This window comes from Corvus cornix, chromosome 2 (assembly GCF_000738735.6).
Source record: "Corvus cornix cornix isolate S_Up_H32 chromosome 2, ASM73873v5, whole genome shotgun sequence".
NCBI classification, from domain to species: Eukaryota; Metazoa; Chordata; class Aves; order Passeriformes; family Corvidae; genus Corvus; species Corvus cornix.
In genome coordinates this window covers 9435961-9456789 of record NC_046333.1, presented here as the reverse complement: position 1 = coordinate 9456789, position 20829 = coordinate 9435961, and the positions used below count along the sequence as shown (strand labels likewise).

At 37.9% G+C, this 20829-nt stretch overlaps 1 protein-coding gene across 3 annotated transcripts in view; it reads left to right on the top strand.

Moving 5' to 3' along the window:
• The window catches only part of ESYT2 (extended synaptotagmin 2), an 82805-nt gene that overhangs the window by 36260 nt on the left and 25716 nt on the right, over positions 1–20829 (top strand). For all 3 annotated transcript variants that reach the window (XM_039571692.1, XM_039571688.1, XM_039571684.1), the window contains exons 5-8: positions 3299–3371; positions 4188–4277; positions 15238–15293; positions 20096–20216. In XM_039571692.1, the coding sequence (XP_039427626.1) occupies positions 3299–3371; positions 4188–4277; positions 15238–15293; positions 20096–20216 (340 nt within the window). The remainder of the gene's footprint in view (positions 1–3298; positions 3372–4187; positions 4278–15237; positions 15294–20095; positions 20217–20829) is intronic.

Below are 20829 nucleotides of genomic sequence, written 5' to 3'. Positions count from 1 at the left end.
TTTTTGCATCATCCTTGAGGGTTTTTTTTTTTTTGTCTGCTTTTAATTTTAATTGCAAAAGGAGTGTGTTTTGGTTTAGTTTCTGTTGTTTCTGCAAGGATATTGAGTGCATTATGATCATTGCTTCAGACTATTTTTCGGAACCCTTCGGGACAGGTTTTGTGCATCTCTCAGGATCCAATTAAGAACTTTACTCTAAGTAGCTTGAATAGCTAATCCACAAAGCACTCACTGGAGACTGTATTTAAAGGTTCCGTTTGAGGACCGTATTTGTGAAGGGAGTGCTTTACCTTTCTCTTACTGTGGAGTTTATGTTAAATTATCAAAAGTCATGTTACAGTTTAAAAGTCTAGTTCTTGATGACAAATACGGGCAAGGGAAAAATTTCAACTATTTGAGCAAATGAAGATAAAAATCTAAATAAATTGTTAATAAAAAGGAGTCTTACAGTTGCTAAAGTGCGTGAATGTAGTAGATACTTGGTGGAAGTTAAAGGTTACGGATCAACAGAAAACAAGATAAACTCAGTTTAAATGGGAACTGTAGCAAAGAAAGCAAAAAAGATTGAGAGACTGAAGAAGTAATTATTAGTAACCTGAGTTTTTTCAGCTTCTTATGACACAAAAAAATTAATGCACTGAAAGAGTTTTAGGCTGCAGATTGAAACACATGGCAGATTTTTTCAGATGTGGAGTACTTGAATGGGGAAACTCACTACATTGTACTGCCAGAAGACAGTTGAAAAATAGGGTCTAAAGACCTTCTACAAACAATTAAGATAGTCCAGTGTACAGAACCACATATCTCTGTTATATAGGAAATATTTTTGTCCTAACCTTTTATTTTCTCTTCTTTTTCTTCTGGATATCTTCCATGGGCTACAATGACCACATGCAGTACATTGCACTTTTCTTCTGATTCAGTACAGCTGCTGTTAATATTCTTACAAGAGTGTCCTCATTAAACTGTAATCTATCTCAGTGTTCCGTACCTTAAAGGGATCATAAATATTTCTGGGATATTATGATCTGAATGTACAGAATTTGCTTACAAAATGAACTTTCAAGTTGTATGGTATATTACAGTGGAATTGCATAGGCATCGACTGTTAATGGACTCAGCCAAATATCTTAGGGGATAACACCATATTTAGCTTTATTATGGAGTTAAATTTTGTTGACTTAGTCCCCTCAAATGCAGTTTGTTACTATTTTTACTGCAGTTTGTCATCATGTTGTTATGGATTTTCTAACAAGTATATTGCTTCCCGGTCTTCATAACTCAAATAGTTCTGATGCTGCAGAGTGTTGAGATTGAGGTTTCAGTTGCAGGTTTTAATTGACCTTGCTTCTCTGTGTCATGTTGTTATGCAACTATATATAAATATGTGGGAGTGTATTTATATATATCCCTACTATGTCTATATATAGTTAGATGGCTTAAAAATAGAAATTACATCGTTTTAAATTGTGTATTAGAAGTTATGCACCTATTTTTAAACTGTACAGTCACACTACATTCTTTCCAAGGAAAGCAACTGTCACCTTCCTTTGACATAGACCCCATCATGTTGTTGTCTTCCAGTTCCCCAAACTGGCCATTGAACAAAAAGGATTCTGCATAGTGTTATCTTTTCAATAGTCAAAAATAAATTCCAGTAATGGATGTTTACAGGAAAGTCTTGGTGCTATTGTTTATTTCTGTTTAAGGGATTGATAAGATTTGCATTTGTTGAATTCCGAAAGACAGCACCGCCACACACAGAGTAGAGGAGGTTACAGATGATTTGGATAATGGATATGCGGAATGCAGCAGCTCTCATCTTTGTTTTCTTCTGCTAGTACCTTGTGGCCATCAGATTCAGGGGGAGGAACAGCAATCCTGCTGTTCTGCTCTTATTGTGAGAGTAATTTATTTTATATTGACTTGAGCCTAGAATGGCCGATGAAGAGAGGAATTCCATTTTGTTCACAATTCCCCAAACATTTTTGTAATAACATCCCTTCATACTCCCAAACACAGCTAACAGTGTTTCACTGTACAGGCCAGGTCTGAGGAACTAATGTGCAGAAAACTGGGCTCTGCTGCAGAGTCTGGAACAGGGTGCCCTGCAGAGGAAACATTTTCTCTCTCCTTCCAGCAGTGTCTGGCTTTAATCTGCCTCATCTCCATCCCACTTGGTTCCTTCTTCCATTTTCTTTACCTAGGCAGTCTGTTCAGAAAGCTCTTCAGATTTCATTTGTCCTTCTGTTACAGCCTCTATCTACTTAGCCAGTGTCTTCATCCAGCTCACCTCTCCCTACCTGGACCATGGTATTCAGCCTGCTGGGTTTTGCTTTTAGCTCTCATTCTGTACAATCATTGACCAATTCCTTACTAAATCAGAGTCTCAAGCTTTCTTCCTGAACTCCTTGTTGAGTCTCAAAATCTGTTGGTTTTCAGAACCAGTGTGTCTCACAGCAGTACCAGCTCTTGGAAAAAAGCTCAGCTCTGCTTGAACTGCATGAAACTTCAAGGAGGGTAGCTAAAAATCCAAGCCTCAGTTGTGTGTGAATAATCTTGTAGCCTTGTAGCATGGGCAAAATAGATGGGACTTCTTTTTACCGTCTTTGACAAATCTAAAATACAGAGCAGCATCTGGGAAATTCCAATCACTTGACCTTGCATCCCCAAAAACGGGATACAAGAACTGTTCAGGGAAAAATTTGTATAGTTTTTAATATATTCTCTAATTTGCTTCCTGCCTTCTCTCCCTTCAGAATGGGCCCAACTGTTTTTGGCATAAAACTTGCTTAGAGGATCATTCAGCTCAGCATGCCCTGCTTATTGAAATTCTAAGTACGACTGGCTTTGCAAGTCTATGAATATTTCAGACAAGTTTCATTTTTAGCATAACACGCATTTCTGTCTAGTGCTTCTCATGATTATGTTAGATGAGAATGAATTTGGGTAGATTTACTATCAATGAGATCTGTGTAGAGCTTTCGTGAAATGGAGTATGAGTTCTGTGTCCATTATTTCCCAAAAGTTGGGCCTCTTGCTTGTTTTCTGTTATGCATCCTTCTGGAGATGATAGCAAACCTAGGTATTAATTTGAGTGATTTTGATGACAGTGGTGATGTTTTGAAGGGGATGTTTTAGCAGACTGACATTGTTTTATGTTCTGATATTTCAACGTGCATTTTTTGTGCATACACTGAGATACAAAATACATTGTCATGACAGTGCAAAACAGAACCAACAGTTTATTGCAATTTAGTCCATAAAAATGAAATGTATACTTCCTTTTTTGGTTTAGTTTCGTTGGAAACTGTGAAATTGATTTGGAGATCAAGAGGTACTTCTGCAGAGCTGGTGTGAAAAGTATACAGGTGAAATTAAATTTTTTTCTTTTGATTTTCATATCAGTCATTATTTTCTGATGAAATAATCTATAAGAAAGAAACTGTAGTTTTCTAGCTTACTATTTTTTTTTCTCATTTAAATAGTATTGATATTGCATGGTAATTTCAGTAACATGACTTCAAAGATCAAATTCCTTTAAGATGTAGAACTATTTCAAATATATAACATTTATATAGGAAAAGCTGGAGATAATTTCACGTCAAGACAATGTGATGTGTCATGTGTTCAAGTGTTGCTCAGTTTATGAAGGCACCACAGACCTTAAAATTTTGTTTCATTTAATATCTCACTGTCAGACAGAATTACTGGTTTAGATGCAATTACTATTAGTAGTCTTTCCATTTGATATTGTTTCTGAGGTTTCCTTAACTTTCTGATAACAGATCTCTCCCTGAGGAAGATCTTTTGCATGTGTGTCTTGACACACCTATAAGCATTTACCTGCTTTTGCTCTAGTACCTGTGGATGCTGCTGTGCTTCTTGTGTCAAATTTGTTTACGTTGAGCTGTAGAAATAATCTACTTCACACTTTTAGGAAATTACCACCAACATGACACTGCATGATACAGACGAATGTAATGAATTTTTAAGCCCAGCTGTTGAATGCTTGTGTGAATTTTTTTGGGTTTGGGTGACATGTAAAGTAAGAAAGAATTTTTATATATATCTTCCATAAGCAAGAATTTAATGAATTAGAAGTGTGAGCATTGGCAGCAAATAAATTTTATTTAAAACTTGAACTAAGGTCAATTTTATTGTCTTTTTTTCTTCCCTTTCCACAGATCCATGGCACCATGAGGGTTATCCTGGAGCCACTAATTGGAGACATGCCCCTAATTGGAGCACTATCCCTTTTTTTCCTTAGGAAACCTGTAAGCACTTTTCTCTCCCTTTCTACATTTTTTGACAGTGCTGATGATGGTAGTTAGAAAATAATGGAGCAAGAATTAAGCAGCAAAAGGAAAGAATTTGGAAAATCACTGCTGTTTGGTTGAGCTTTCACAGATAAGCAGTGGACAAATTTTATGAATGCTATCAGGAACCAAGATGGATAATAACTACCTTGGAATTTAGAAGTGTGTTTTGTCAAAGCTGTCAAACTTTTATTACAAGCCTTCTGAATAAGGCAAGATCAAAAGATACCATCTAGATTGCTTGTAAAAAAGCTTCTGTTGGTGTTCTCATGACATTCTGTAGGTACATGATCTAACTTAAAATTTCACAGAAGTGGAAAGGAGAGAGAAGGTAACAGAATTTAGCTGGAAAGTGTGCTAGGCCCAAGTGCACGTTTGGGCAGGAATAATAGTAAAACACAGTTGAGCCCACAAGGTCTTGCTGGTAGGAAAATGATACAGCCAGACTGGCGTGTGTAAACAAGAGGACAGCCCTCAAATGCTTTCAGTTTTAGGCACAGCACTTCAGCAAATCTTGTTTTATAAAAATATAAAGGGTGACATAGTACACATTGCACACTGACTGGCTGGTGGACAATTCTTTGATGTTGTGTATGTGTGTGTGAGGCAGTTTCAGCAATTTGAAGTTCAGTACTGTATCAGGAAGAGAGCTTAATAGAAAATGTGAACAATGTGGAAATTCTTATGCTACACAGACTTCTTTAAAGAAATTAATTGTTTCCATCTCTTACTTGGAAGTATATTTGCCATTGGAAGCTTTTCTTCAATATATTGTAATTAAACATAAAACTTACGGTGTCAAGGTTTAACAGTTTCTGACTGGCAGGTCACAAATTACAAGTGTATGGGTTTAGACACTTTGAAGCATCTCAAATTGATCATCTTGGTTTCATCAGCAGTCTGGAGCGCTCTGAGAAGTTGGTCTGGTTTAAAAGGCTTGGGGGGCGAGAGTGAATTCTTCAACTTTAGAAAGCATGTTATTTTCTTCAAAGAAATCACATTCTTGTAATAAGTTCTTAAGAGCAAATGTTCTATGATAAATTTTTTGCTACCTTGTTGAAAAGATAGGTTTGGTTTTGGGTGTTTATGTATGGCCTAGAAACAACTTGCATCATTTATGTTATTTATTTGGATCGTTTCATCTGTCTAGAGAAACCATGTGTGCTTGGGTAGAATGAATGGAGACTTTAATCTTAGTAAAATATGCAAGGATTTGGAAATATTTTGAGACTGATTAAGTCAGTGTTTTTGTAAAAGTGAAGTAGTTCATGCAAAACTGATAAAACATCATTGCTCTTATTCGGAAATAGTTGAGGAAGTACATTGGGATGAACTAAATTTGGATTTCCACAGATTTCTTTGAAGTGAGCCTATACACGAGGAGATGTCTGCTTAAGTTTCACCTCATTTTTACCCTCTGGCTGAGCAGTGAGTGTAGGACATCTGTTAATCTTCATGTTTATAGTAACAAAGTAAGCATGGCCCTGACAAGGATTGAATGCTGTCTTATGCTGGTTTGCACTATAGTATTGTTAGCATACTCTCTGATATTATTTTGCTATTTAGTCCTCTCCTAAACAATTTCCATACTCAGTACAGTCCCCAGCTCATTCCAGGGACCATACAATAAAGAAGTTAAATGCAAACATTCTGGTTTAGAGGAGCAGGGAGAAAAGTGTAGCTGTGTGAATGGATGCGTTGCCTTTTTTTTTTCCCCTACAGGAATAACCTTTCTCCATGTTCTAGCTGTTGTTTGTGTTGTCTCTCTCAGTTCTGCTTTGTACAGTCCTTCTGCAGAAGCCATTCTGACACACTCTGTGCTGGAGCCATGACCTGACCCAGTATGTCTGGATTGCTTCCCTGGGGTACCTTCTGCAGATGCTTCTGTTTGGTGCCTTCTGGGGGAGAGGTAGGAAAGCTGGCCGTGGTAGGGAGGGAGAGATCAGCAGCAGGCATCCCTATGAGCAGTTCCTGGCACTGCTCTGCTTCCCAGCATCCTGCTCTGGTAGGAGGTATCCAAACTTTCCACTTCTGGTACTCCCAGGGCCCTCTCCAGTAGATTTTCAATCTGGTACCTGTGCCCAGTCCTTTCTGTCCCTGATCCACTCTAAGGGTGATGCCTCTGCAAAGTGCGTAACTAGGACAGATTGCATGTGAGAGAAGAAGCTGAAAACATACCAAGTGAAACACCTGTCATTTGGGGTCAGTTTCTGAACTTTGGGAAATACTTTGCCCACAGTAATTTTGTCTTGCTCCTATCCCCATGACACTTTATTAGGGATTTGGTTGACTTGGGACAAAAAAAAAGGATGGGAAGTAGAGTGGAGTATCAGCTTGGACTATTAAAAAGTTAAGTTCTCCCCAAAAGTATTCAGTTACAAAAATGTTAAAAGTATTTTTCATGCTCCTTTCATTTAAAAACTAAGGTAGTGGTCAAGGTCTGAGCAAACCTAAGGGTGAATGGTTCAACAAATAATCTAAGGTGGCCCATAATTTTGACAGTTATCCATGGCTGTTCAGCTTTTTCCAAGCAGACTTCTCCCCACTGCATTGTGTTTTCTCAGTGTTTATTTTTCTGACTTCGGTAGAAAAATGTAAAATAATGCTTATTATAGCAAGAACCAAATTCTGTTCTCTTACTAGAGAGCAAGTGGCTGCAGCCAAAGAAAGCTTTTCTTAAATATTTTTGTTAGAAGAGAAGAGGAATTAGTTGGCAGCTAGCATTAGATTTTGTTCTCATATTTTCCAGTCTAAAGTAACTGGCAACAATTCCTCTTGCTCTGTATCATCTGTTTGCTGGACTTAATGACTATATAAGGCAACATGGCCTATGAGTTTACCAGTCTCATATTTCTGAGTAATACATGAAATTTTTGATCTTTCAAGAGTTCTTACATCTTATGAAACCTTTTTATATACTGTATTTTGTTGTTATTGTGAAGAAGGTGCTAAAAGTTTCATCAGCTTATAAAATGTCCAAATATGTAGGAGATTTTAAGGGAGGGAAATATGTGCATGCTAATGTTTGAAGCAATCTTTTAAATCTGAGTGTCAATGCTAGAGAGAAGGTAGCACTGGATTAACAGTCAGGATTTGTGAGGTTCTTTGCATACTTCTCATAATGTTAACATTATATATATTTACCAGATACTCAGTTCCCAAAGTTTTAGTTATGATTTTACTTTTAGCACAAGTCACTACATAGTTATTTTGATTTGTGGTTCAGTTATAGAAGTTTAGGTGGCTTATAGTTGTACTATAAATGGGTAATTTTCAAAAGCTTATTCAGTGGTGCACTCAGAATTGAGGGTGTGTCCTAACCCAATCATTTTCTCTTAATAAAAGCCAAGACCCTCCCAATAAGACAAACACATAAAAATACTATTGTTCTAAAAAGAACAATGGCTGGAAAACAGGATGTCTTCCAGGAAAATTGGGCAGCTCTTCCAAAGCTCTCATTTTCAGATTCACAGTTTTGCTTTCTACTTTCTGACTTGAGTATTACTCTCCCTCTACTCACTTTACAGATTGGTTCTGTCCTGTAGTTTTGATTTATTTTTATATAGATTTAGTTTCATTTAATATTGTCTGCCTTTGGAAAACTGGCTGGATGGACTTTCAAAATTATAAGTATGATGAAAATTAGACTCAAAAGGAGTGCTTGCAGCAAGAATGAGTCCCAGTGAAATGGCTGGAAATAAACATAAAGTGGTTATGTAGAATGCATAGATTGCCTCTAGAACATATGAGACTGTCAGGTTTGTGGAACACCTGTATAAATGCTGATGCACAGCTACTGTTAGAATAATATTTGTTAAGAATTAGTCTTGTTGCTTATGAAGTGAATGATTTGCCCTGCTACTCAGCATACTTATAATTTGCTATAACTTATCTTTTTCTCAGTGATTTTAGATTTTGGTAGTTTATGGGATGTTTTAAGGGCCATCACAGTTGGTGTTTCCACAGCACCATATTCTTTTTTTCCCTGTGCCCTCCCATTCAGTGTAGTTGTCTCTCCTACACCAGTGTTGAAACTTACGCTGCTGGAGGAAGCTGGCTAAGGGAGGTGAGCTGGCAGGATATTGAACATCACAAGAAGTGCCCAGTTTCCTGTCCTTCGGATGTATTTTAGCAGCCTGAGCCGGCTCACTAAAGTCAGGAGAGTGTCAAGACTGGTGTGAGGCTGTGAACCAAAATGCAGACTGGTAGAAGGGTAGGAAGGAGTAGAGAGAGTGGAGAGAATTGGCTTGAATGAAGCTGTGAGTAGCTGGCACTGTGGAGAACAGCAGGTGCACTGGATTTGTGTAAAGTCAACTGTGATCCTGCTTCTGGTCACTTAACTCACTTGCCTGCTTTGTCTTCTGCCCCCTCGACTATACATCTTACCTCTCAAGCAGTTGTCTCACTTAAATCTTCAGAGAGTTACGAAACTTTAGAACACGATTTCTGTGCAGAGATACTCCGTGTTTCCTATAGCAACCAGTGGGACTACTGTAGCAACTACTCTCTGTAGTATTTTTTGAGCGGCTGAGTTTCCTGGGAGATACACTGGATACTGTTACATATTAAATTATTACAACAATGCCAGCACTTCAGCATTGTAGGTGGTGATGGGCTTTGCTCTGCTAACAGACAAATTGTACCATGTCTCTGTATGACCATTCACAAGCAACAGAAGAGGGCATCTTAGTCCCCTCCTTGTAATGCATTTCTGAGAAGAAACACAGCTTATCCCATGGAACTGTCTCCTCGTGGCTTAAGTTTTTCCTGCAGAAGTCTTACGCTTCCATAACTTGTTTAGCAGGAAGTTTTTAATCAGCATTTTAAAATACTGTGTGGCTTCCCTTCTGAGAATTAGTGGTGCTTATGGCAGCCAAATCAAGCCAGAAGGTTGGCAGTGTTTAGAGGCTGCCTTTTGTGCGTCTGTGAACTTTGTTTATGGCCTTGTGTATTCTATACTCCACTACATATTTTTCCCTTTGTAAAGGTTTCTAGGGTCTTGAGAACACCCAATGTCATATAGAGATATATGTTGTATAGAGATACTCATGAGGTTTTAGACTGCCTTTTCTTATAGGCTGCAGGGGTTTATTTTTAAATTTTATTTTTTAACCTCTTCTAATGTATGTGTTGCATTAGTTCTCAGTACAGAGCTTTGGTAGGACATTAATTTCTTGGTTTTCAGGGAGATAACAAAATTTGTTTTCACTTCTCTGAGCAGAGGAAGAATTGTAAGAGGTTTGAGTAACAAGACACACAGACTACTTCATTGGAAAGTGTAACTGGTGTCTGGAATCCTGCCTTTGTCCAGTGAGCTGGCTGGTAGAGGCACATCAGTGAGCTCTGTAAGGCACATCACCTCTCAGTTTCAGTGTGTTGTGGAAAAACGCCATCGTTTCTGGCTTCTGGCAGAATTTCACTTAGTGACAAATCCTGCACACAGTTTTTCCAGTGCCCTGTTAGTTCTGCTGCAGAGAACCAGCTGGCATTCTCTGAATTTAGCTAAACTAAGGGAATTATGCATTGCTTAAAGCAGTGACAGAGAAGGAAATTATATTGTTAAGTGATTTTTTAAATATGGAAATTTTTTATATTTGGTGCTTCATAAAAGATTCATCAGCTGGCAGTCCTTTGCTTGCTCCCTTTTTCTCCATAGCACTCTTCAGTTAGTTAGGATGGCAACGTTCCTGTAACTTATGTCAGAACCACAAGTTAGGGGGTCATCTTCTTTTCCAGCAAGTCATGGCATGGCAGTCCCCAAAATGTAGAATAAAATCCCTTGGTATGTGGCTGGACTGTGACTGGGGGGCTCCCTCCTGCCTATGAAGAAATTCTTTGCCTCATTTCTTCTCAGTCTGCTGTGTGTTTGTCTGCTGTCAGTGCTATTTCTATACCTCTGCAGGTGTAAGGATGTTTTTTGTCTGAACTGGTGTTGCCTTTTGGAAAACTCTTCTTATGTTGCAAACAGTGTATCTATTGCTGGTCTGATTTCCTTTGGAAGCCAGGAGAAGACCTGAAACATCTTTATTGAATGGAATGTTGAGGTGATGGCAGGGGGAGATAGAACACTAAAAAAAGTATAAGTAAAGAAAACAAAAAAAGCATTTCTCCCTAATACCTGCAGACTAAAATTAGAGTGTGTGTTACTGCTGGGTGCTTCTGGTAGAACTGGAAAGGAAGCTCTGTGATGGGGAAATGCAACAAATTTTATCTGCAAGGAGAACTTACCTTCAAAGCCCAAACAGTGAAAGCTTGATTATGCCAGGAGTTTGAAGGCTCATATTCCTTCCACAACATTTAATGGCATAAGATTTATTTGCAAAGCTTTTCTAATAATCCTGTAAAGTGCTTAGCCACAGTAATGTTTTTTAATTTCTGAGCTTCAGCTTCAAATGGAAGAAGATTTGTCTTTAACATTTCTGAAATTGGTCTTTGTCTTTAGTCCTGTACAATAAGTGAAGAGAATTTCTGATATTGTATGTACTAATTGTATTTCTTGTCTAAGTGACCACTCTTAATAGCACTGTTTTCAGGTTATTTGTGTAATTGTTTTTCCGTGCTTCATGCTCTAAGGACTGATGATGGAATGAATGGGTAGCCTTGTTTGTGAGCAGAGGTGTGTAATAATCAAAATACTGACACTGAGGTTGTACCATAGGCACTGTTTGTGTTTCATATGCTGTGTTGCAGCCTTTTGAAATGCTTTTAGTCACATCTATGAAAAGTATCAGTTCTCAGTGGCATCTCTTAGGTTGTTCTTGGTTTTCTTTTGGGCTCTGGCAGTTAATACAGAAACTGCTGGAATTAGCGTTTCAGTCCAGTGCAAGAGATGTTTCTCAATGCTGAATTTCAACATGCATTGTGTTGCTCAATGCATTTATTCAGTGAAGTCTGTTTAGGAGACACTACAGGACTTTGCTGTGTTAATTACGGTATGCAAACATGAAAACAAAAGGAAATGCAAATATTTTCTCATTTGCTATTTAGTCTGAAAACATCATTATGTAAAATTGCTAAATACAGGATGCAGGTATGAACACCTTAGGATAGGAACCCCTTTTTGAGGGTATTTATGGTGTGCATTTGCCTTCTATTTTGCCTATCAGTAAAGAAAAAATAAATCATAAATTGGGTTCCTTGTCTTGAAACAGTATAAAGTTACTTCTTCTAGAACCTTGGTAGACTGCATAGATTTTTAAAGTGTCTCATAAAGTACAGTCAAAACTCGTGATTAGAACAAGAGAATCAGTCTGAATACTCAAGTTGTGGTTAGTCTTATCAGCTACTACTGAGCTACTTGTTTGCTATATTACTTAAACATCTGTGGGTTTGCAGGATTGAGGAAGTACTACAAAACTGAAATTATTCACATTATTTAATTCTTAACTTTTTTTTTCCAGATTTAAGATGAAGAGGATATTTGAGAATATATACTAATAATTTGCGCTATTAATTTTCAAAGAAGAATGTAGTGAAATCATCTTAGTTTTCCTAAATGTAAATGTTCTGTGTTCTAGCACATAGTTTGTTATTTTAGAACTGTACAACTAAAGCTTACATACCAACGTAAAAGAACCCATTTTATAACAAATTATTTTCAACAAGGGTTTTTTTAAATTTGGAAATTAAAAACCTCATAGCTTTAAATTGATAATAATGTAGAAAAAATATAGCACCTCAAAAAAAAAAGGAAAAAGACTGTTCAGTATACTGTATGAGTTTTAGCTAAGAACTTACTCTCCTCTGAAAGGTATTACTGCCATTTAGACTTGCTAGTATTCTATAAACATTATAGAATGTGCATTAGCCTTTTCTCACAAAAATAATCCTGCTAGTATTCTAATAGAAAGTGAGCAAAACTAGTTGTAAATGAGGTGCTTTAAAAAAGACATTGAATACAAAGTGGTACTGCAGCCGGTGGTAGCTTTGTGCTTTCACCTGAAGAAGGATGAAAGTCAGCAATCTCTGTAGAACTGCTGAAGAATTTTTACTTGAGATTCTGACAGTCTGCTTTCATATATAAGAAATGTATGTCAGGTAGATGGCTTAGTCTGAAATTAGTTTCCCTTACATAGGCATCTAGCGTGATTCTCTGTAGAGAGGGAACATGTGAAACAGGATCTCTGACTTTCTGGAGAAACTACTGGGTGGAATTATTCCATGATAGGGAAAGATGGAAATTTTCTGCCACAAGGAAGATGACTTCCATCCCATCTGCAGTTTTGCAGTGTGGAACAGATTTGGGGCCAGTGTAGCAGAGAGGGCCTGGGAGCATCTGAGCCAGCAGAGCCTGAATGCACTGAAGCATCAGGAGAAAGGGGAAAGTGGTCACTACTGAGAGACTCCTGGCCCCATGTGCCAGCCTGACCTGTTTCCTCATGAGGTTTCTGTTTGCCTGGACCTCAGATTCAGGATGTTGTCAACTGTTAAAGCTTGTCTGCCCCTCAGATTATTACCCACTGCTGCTCCTCCTTGTGGGGATCAACAGCACGGGGAGATCTGGAAAGCACGAAATGTGACTGCACGGCTGTGGGGGTGATTCAGGGGCACAGGGGCTCAAGTGGTGATCTTGGTCCTGCTGGTAAGGGAGAAGAGACAAGAAAAGTGATTGGGAGTAGGCAGTTGGGAGTCATGAACGGGAACTCATGGTTAACCAAGCCAATAGCCCTCTGTGATCAGAAGGCTGGCTTGGTGGGTGAGGGAAGAACTATGGATACAGAGTATCTTGACTTCAGTAAAGCTTTTGACGTTGTCTTCTGCCACATCCTCATAGGTAAACTGCTGAGTACAGACTAGATAAATGGACAGTGAGCTTGGTTTATAAGTGGCTAAACCCTTCAGGCTCAGTGAGTTGTGGTCAGCAACATGAAGTTTAGCTGGAGGACAGTCAGTAGTGGTTTACCCAGGAGAAAATACTGGAGCCAGCACAAATTCATGGCTGTCCTGGATGGTGGGACAGAGTGTGCTCTCAGCAAGTTTGCTTGCTTAAAACTGGAAGGAGTGCTTGATACACCTGATAGTTGTGCTCCTATTTAGAGGGACCTTGACAAGCTGGAGAAATGTGCCAGCAGGAATCTCATGGAGTTCAACAAATGGAAATGTGAAGTCTTGTGCCTAGAAAGGAATAACCCTGTCCCCCAGGGCAGGTTGGGGGCTGACTGGCTGGAAAGCTTTGCTGGAAAAGATATGGGCTATTCAGTTGGACAGAAAGGGGGACTGGAGTCAGAAATGTGCAGTTGTGGCAAAGAAGGCCAACAGCATCCTGGGCTGCATTAGGGAGAAGCACTGTCAGCTGGTTGAGAGAGATTTTTCCTTTCACCACAGCACTGGTGTACTCCCCAGTACAAGAGAGACAGGGACATGCTGGAACAAGTCCAGTGAAGGGCCACAAAAGTAATTAAGGTACTGGGCATCTCTCATGACATCGTGTTCCAGTCCCTTATTGTCTTCATGAAGCCCAGGATAGCCTTAGCCCTGTTTCTGGCAAGGGCATGGAGCTGGCTTGTGTAGGTTCTTGCAGTGTGTCCCATGATATGTCTTGCCTTTTGTTCTGGAATATCTGGTTATTACATCTTTCTTTTTTCATTGAAAGGATAACGATTGTCTTTTTTTTCCTGCGTGTTTGTTGCAGATAGGCTTGGTAATGTTGTTCATTTAAATATTTTGCTACTATTACAAAAGTATATTAAGTAACAGTGTTCCTTATATGAGTAAATGCATTATGTGTTATCTTTACTGGAAGTATTCGCAAATGAAATCACTAATTAAGCTATTAATAGATCCTTTGTAAAAAAATGTTATGTGCTATTTTTAGAAAAGAATATGAAGGCAGGGTGATGATTCTTGTCTGTTTGTGAAAATATGCAACATTTGTTCTTGTAGAGATTTGTTGTTTTGTTTTAGCTTTTAGCTGAACCACTACCTTTAGTTTCTTAACTGAGGAATATCAATATTTTTTTCTCATACAGTTATGCTTAGATTGGGTGAGTTGGATTTGGAAAAGTGGTAACTGGGTGAGTTGGGTTTTGTTTGTTGTTTAAATATTCTGTTAACTTCTGTGAAGTTAATAGAAATCATTCAATGAAGAGAGAACTGGAGGAACTCGGGTCTGTTGGTTTTGCAGTCTAGAATTAGAATATTATGGGATCAAAAAGGATGTTTTGATTTAGTTGTTAGTGCCAGCAATCCTGAAACAGAATAGGTACCTTTATACAGCATAATACTCTACAAAGATTTTCAGTGAAGAAAGTATGTGTGATCTAGCAATTAGTTATCCCTTTTAATTATTTCAGAGTATTTTTCTCACTTTGATATTTAATCCTGTTAATACCTTTCTTCTTTATCAGTGATAGAATGAACTTGTGCCTTGAAAACAGCCTCCTCTTATATTTGCAAGCTGTTACCCCATCTTCTTTCCACCTTCTTAATCCGAATTTTTCATTCTTTCTGTTGGTTATGTCTTCTAGATCTCTTATTTTCCTGGTCTCACGTGGGATTCTTTGTCAGTTTATTATAATTTGCAAATTCATGTTCATCTATAACAGGTCTATGGTGACTCTAAAAATATTTCTCCAGAAAATAGGACCACATTCCATTATTCTGTGTTGGTTGTATGGAGTAGATCCTGTGTACTTGTGTATATAGTGGGGTGTGTGTATTTATATGCACGGTGGAAGAGCGGATAAGAGAATGGTGAAACTTTTTATAACTTTTAAAAAATATGTCTAAAAATTCTTAAGAATGGAAGAGGGTTGTTTTGTTTGTTTGTTTAAGAAAATCCTGGAAACTGCTTAATTCTCCACTGATCAGATTTTATAACAATTGGGTTTATTTCTTCAGTGTTATGAATTCTAAGTTGCTTTTCTTTTTTTTCCTTCCTTTTTTTTCCCCCCCTCCTTTTTTTCTCTGTAATTCACAGCTTTTGGAAATTAACTGGACTGGGCTGACCAATCTTCTGGATGTCCCAGGACTGAAGTGAGTATACCTAAAGTAGTGTTTGCTATATCTGCACCCCAGTAAAGCCTAGAAAATCTGAAGACCATCAATTGAATCATTTTCAGGTTAGATGACTCTGAGCAGTTCTCTCTTAAAGTGGAATTATATGAAATTGCTCAATTTGCAGAAGATAGTGATTTCACTACAAGTCAAAGTACGCCAAAAGTATATCTAGAAGGTCTTGTGAAAAGTACTTTGAAATACAATTTTTAATATACTTCTCTTAGTGTTCTCAGCTTCCAGATTTCCAGAATCTTGTGAATTTCCTATCTGCCAACTCCTAGGACAGCAGAAAGGCACAGAGCCTTCCTTTCATGCCAGTGGGTTCATGACATCTTGGCTCTTGGCTTTGTATGCCAATCCATCTCTATTTGCTTGTGTAAAGGTAGTTAGAAATACCTTAAGACTATTCAAATTAAATAAAGTTTGTAATATCTTCAAGTGCTTACTTTTAAAGCTTTCAGTGTATTATGTGAAGGTCAACTGGAGTAGCAAAAATATTGACCATATATAGCTATAAAAATGCTTAGCTTATTCAGAGCTTTTCCTAAAACCACAGGATAAAATCCCAGATTAAAAAGCATCAATAGAGGTGCAAATCAAGCTGCTTTGAATCATTGCAATCCTGATGAAGTTAAATCCATGAATATATTCATAATTACCAGCTTTTAATAGTTACCCAGGGGCTTTTTTAATATGGAGACAATGGCAAAGGAGATAGTGGTGGATCTGATACACGCTTGGATTTTGTGACTACCCCTTTTATTAGATCCCATACTCTCAAGAGTTGGCTGACTCCAGAATTAATTTTTTGTTGTTTCAAAACAGGAGTTTGAATGTAGGTATTAAATTAATCCCAGAGTAATCAATTGCACGACTGAAGTGGATTTTGCTTTCCTTAGACACGTGAAGCCATTGCATGCAATCCCAGCTGAACAGTTCGAAATTAGAACTTGCAGTAAGTAGGTTAATGGCTGCAAGAATTGCTCACGTTTCAAGCCTGCTTAAGGCCGTCTCTGAGGAAAGAGGTTTTCTTGATCAGTGAGAGAAAATGGCTTCCAAAATACAGCTCCTGAGTAATAATTCGCTCTTTTGATATGACTAAATTTACATTTAGCACTTAAGTTTACTAGGCTCCTGAGATCCACATCCTGCTACGTATTTGCCCGATTGCAAACACAAAACCTCAGATGTAAACAAAGTCTCGCTAAATATCTCAAGTTTATGGTTTCCAGAGCAACCAAACTTGGCTACGCATGCACAGACTGGTGCCATCTAGACGTGGTATAGTTTCTATAGTAACTGTAACTGAGGTGACTCATGCTCTGCCTTGCCAAGAGGTTTCTTTAGTGCTGTATTTGTTTTTCTTATCTGTATAGGTAAGTTGTATATTTTCGTATGATGACTTGACATACTGTAGTTGTTATAAAAAATGATGAACAAGAGATTGCTGGCACCACAGGTACCTTTTTGGTCTTATGGCTGTTGGCTGCACACTAAACTGCTTATTTGTACTCTGCAAATGTCTTCTACTAATTGAATTTCTGTGTTAGCTGCTGGATGCTTCCCTGTCAGCTGTTAGCAACTTTCATTGCTCTTCCTATATGACTCCACAATGAGAAGGACATACAAGTAATTCATACTCCATCATTAGTACAGCTTGTGGAGAAGTGGAATTAACATCTCTGTGTGAGGAGGAGCCAGGCTGTGAGAATACTCAAGTGCTGTCAGGAGGAGTTGTAGATGATGATGGGAGGATGTTGGGGTTGCTTGAGATAAAGTGAAAACACTCTGTGCAGTCAGAGATGTGCTGTTTCTGCAGTATGAATAAAGACAGCACAGGAAAAATACACAGCTGATAAAAATTAAGTTAAGTAGGGAGCAATACAAAAGAGTGGGCAGCTAACAATTATTTTTCTGCAATGAAATTGAGCTTTTGAAGACAGTCTAATAAACTATATCTAATAAACTATATGAAACACTGCATACTTCTTTTCTTTTTATGAACTGAAAAAGTAATTGTACAAAGAACCATTGACTAAAGTTTTATGATCTTAGGAAGCTGTTTTTTAATGATGCATCAGCATAAGGGTTTATATTGATGCATCTTTCTCTGTTGTTTGGTCAGTGTTTGTCTGTGTTTTCCATAGGTCAGACCACTTACTTTAAGTAACAAAAATTGCAAAAGATTGTCATTTTTGCCTTGTATTCGTGAAGAATACTTTGCATCTGAGAGCACCCCAGCTGGATAATACTAGATGAGATTTAAACAGCTTGAAAGTATAATGTTGTTTTAGAATTCATTTAATTCATTAGTAGGTTACGTACAATCTTGAGTGTTCTTTTTCAGCTCCCTATATTTAAAGTTAAGAGATCTGCTACCTTCTAGGAGCTCAGTTTCTCTGCGTATAACTTGGTGAAACTTCATTAATGCTGGCTCATTTTTCTCAGGTGTTTTAGTGAAATTCAAGTGTTAATGTTGGGAAAAAATTATGAGAATAAACTCTGGAGTCCGAGTTGGGGTTTGATGCTGGCATAAAGGATTGTGAGTCCTTCCAGTGCTTGGGCTGTGTTGTGTTACTGTCTGTTTCTTTCTCTTATTTAAGGGAATCTCTTATTGCTGTAGTTCTATTTGAACGTCAGTCTCTGAACCTTATGCTAGTCTAGAGTAGGTTTATTTATGCCTGTGGCTTATTTCATAAAGTCTGTCATCTTAAGGAAATACTAGAGGAGAACACAGCAGCCTTTCTTTCAAGGCAGCTTTGGTACCTTTGCTTTCCTTGCACTGGTCCTTTGCTTTCTGCAGCCTAGGTCAGTTGGTTTTCTCCATTAGTCATCTGTTCTTCATGGACTGAGCATAAAGGCAGAGCTTTCTCGCCAAGTAAGGACACTAACAAAAGCAGAAACAAAAAAGTTTACCTGATCTCTATACTAGAGTTTTGTCATTAGACTTGTATTTTGAAAAGTGTGATTGTTGCTTCTGTAGTTACCATCACCTCAGCTTGGGTTTGTTTATTTTTTTCCTTTTAATGTTAAGACTGGTTGAGATGCTTATCTTCAGTTTTTTGTCAACTGTTAAGAAAATAATGAATTCTATTTTCTTGGCTCATTTCAGAGAATTTAGCATACATAAATTGAAAACTAGATGTTTGGCAAAATGAAACTTAAAAGTTTGAAAAGCACAGTGTTAAAATGATGGCTAAATGAAGCTTCTCTTCAGATAACAGGATTATCTTGCAGTATTTGTCTTAAGAATTACTGAAACTGAATTTCTAGAGTTCACATAGAATGAAAATCTCTGTAAATGTGATTGGCGAAGCTCTACATGCAGGGAAGGGGAATGAAGACTCTTTAGGGCAGATGTGAATTATCCCACAGAAGTGGAGAGGAAACTTTTTTCCTCCGAGCAGTATTGTAACATTATCCACTGTTTCTTCTTTCTAACCAGAGGCCTGCACAGACCTGTCCATTGATTTTGATGCAGCCTTGAGCGCCTTCTGTTCCTGTTGTTCTGAGTACCATTAAAAAGTCAGCCATGTTCCATCACGTATTGTAGTTATCTGGGTTTGCAGTGGAAGTGGGCAGCCAAGGGGATGCAGGCTGTACAGGTTGCAAACCTCTGGCATGAAAATCAGTGTGCATTTCTAATGGGCCAGATTGTATTTAATGGGTTCATTCTGTTGCCTATCTCTAGCATAATGGTAATTGCTCACCACAACATTTTCTTTCCAAATGAAACTGTAATATGTATCACATTTCACTGCAGCTTTTGTGTTTTTATATGCTAGCTTCTGAGTTAGAGCTACTCCCAGCTTCAGATTCAGTCTTAGAAAAACTTCACAAGGTGCTTACATGCAAGTGCTTCATCCAGCAAATTATTATCTGCATCTTGATTTCACAAAGACTGTAAAAAGGGAATCATGGAGTGTATTTAGGAGGAGAAATCGCAGCTCCACCAACTTTAGTGAGAATGCACCTCTGCAGTTCAGAGTATTCTTGTAATTACCTCTTTGAGCCTTTGGACATACTCCTGAGATCTTCCTGGGTACTTGTGTTCTCCCTTTTGCCCGTGTAGTAGGCAATGTGTGTAACCAGTGCTGTTGGTCTGACAATGAACTGATCTGTTGTCAGTTCAGACCTGAGCTGGGTGAACTTGTAGCTTAGGAAATTGTTCTCATTTCTGTGTTTGTGGAGGGGTGTGGGGTTGAGTTTTCTGTGATTCATTGCCAGTGTGGTTTCACTGCCACTCCCTTTTCACTGAACAAAACCTGTTTTGCTTCCCTAGGCTACATTTTGCTCAGCCGTGAGCTTGTGTTCTGTGTGTCTGTGGTTTAAATGATGGTCCTCCCAGCTCAAGAGGACAACTGGTTTCATAACAATGCAGGAATGGGTAGCCAAACTTCCAAGGAGAGTTAAATAAATCATTATTGAAATATGAAAGTAAATAAACAGTTACCATCTGCTTGGTTGTATGCAATGCAGACAAGAGAACTTACGCAATAGCCTTTTACCCGGGCTGGTTTTAAAAGGCGAGGGTGAGGGGGAAATTTGGCTGTGGCAGGGAAATGGGAACTTTAAATCCATCCCTGTGGTTTTTGCTATTCAGTGTCAGCTGCTTCCACCTGGTGGCCGTTTGGGCAAGAATCCTTTATTTTAAGTTTACAAACCAGATGTGTCTTCTACTCCCCCAGAAAGGCAAATATTTTTTCCATTTAGGTTGTTAAGCAGCAAAAGGAGGTTTTTTTTTTTTTTAAGTAACTGAGGATTCTTTTCTCCAACAGTGGCTTATCAGATACAATAATACTGGATATTATATCCAACTACTTGGTCCTTCCAAATAGAATTACAGTCCCCCTTGTCAGTGAAGTGCAGATTGCTCAGCTGCGGTTTCCTATACCAAAGGTAAGCATGTTTCTGTTAACACTAATAACTGGGCATTTTGTTTTTTCTGTAGTAACTGTTCAAGACAATCTGTGTGAATTTCTAAGTAGTTACTGCAGTGATACAAGTTACTATGAATCCAGTCACTGATAATAATTGATTTAATTAATGATTTCTGGGAAGTCAATATTTCAAAAGAACACCAAGAAAGATGTATTTATTTATTTATTTATTTATTTATTCTGTTTTGCTGGAATCTTAAACATATTACTTGCTGCAATATAGTTCAACTGTATAGATTAAAAATTAAGTACCATATGTTTTATATTATCATGGAAAATTACTATTAGTTTGCTTCACTAAAAAGTTGTTGCTATTTTTTGCTACTCTCAGAAACCTGGTATTTCTTGATGTAACTGGCATGTTTCTGATGGTTGATGACAGTTTTTCTTTTTAGGAATCTCTTGAGTGCTAGGTCTGTTGTGTGTGTGGATCATCACTGATATTTTCTGCTTACAGTATGTCCAAAATAAGTTTCATATTAAGGAAATGGCAATGGCAATGATAAAAAACATCCATTGTGTAAGTTGTGATGACATGGAAGCTTTCAGATTACTACACAAACTCATCTTTT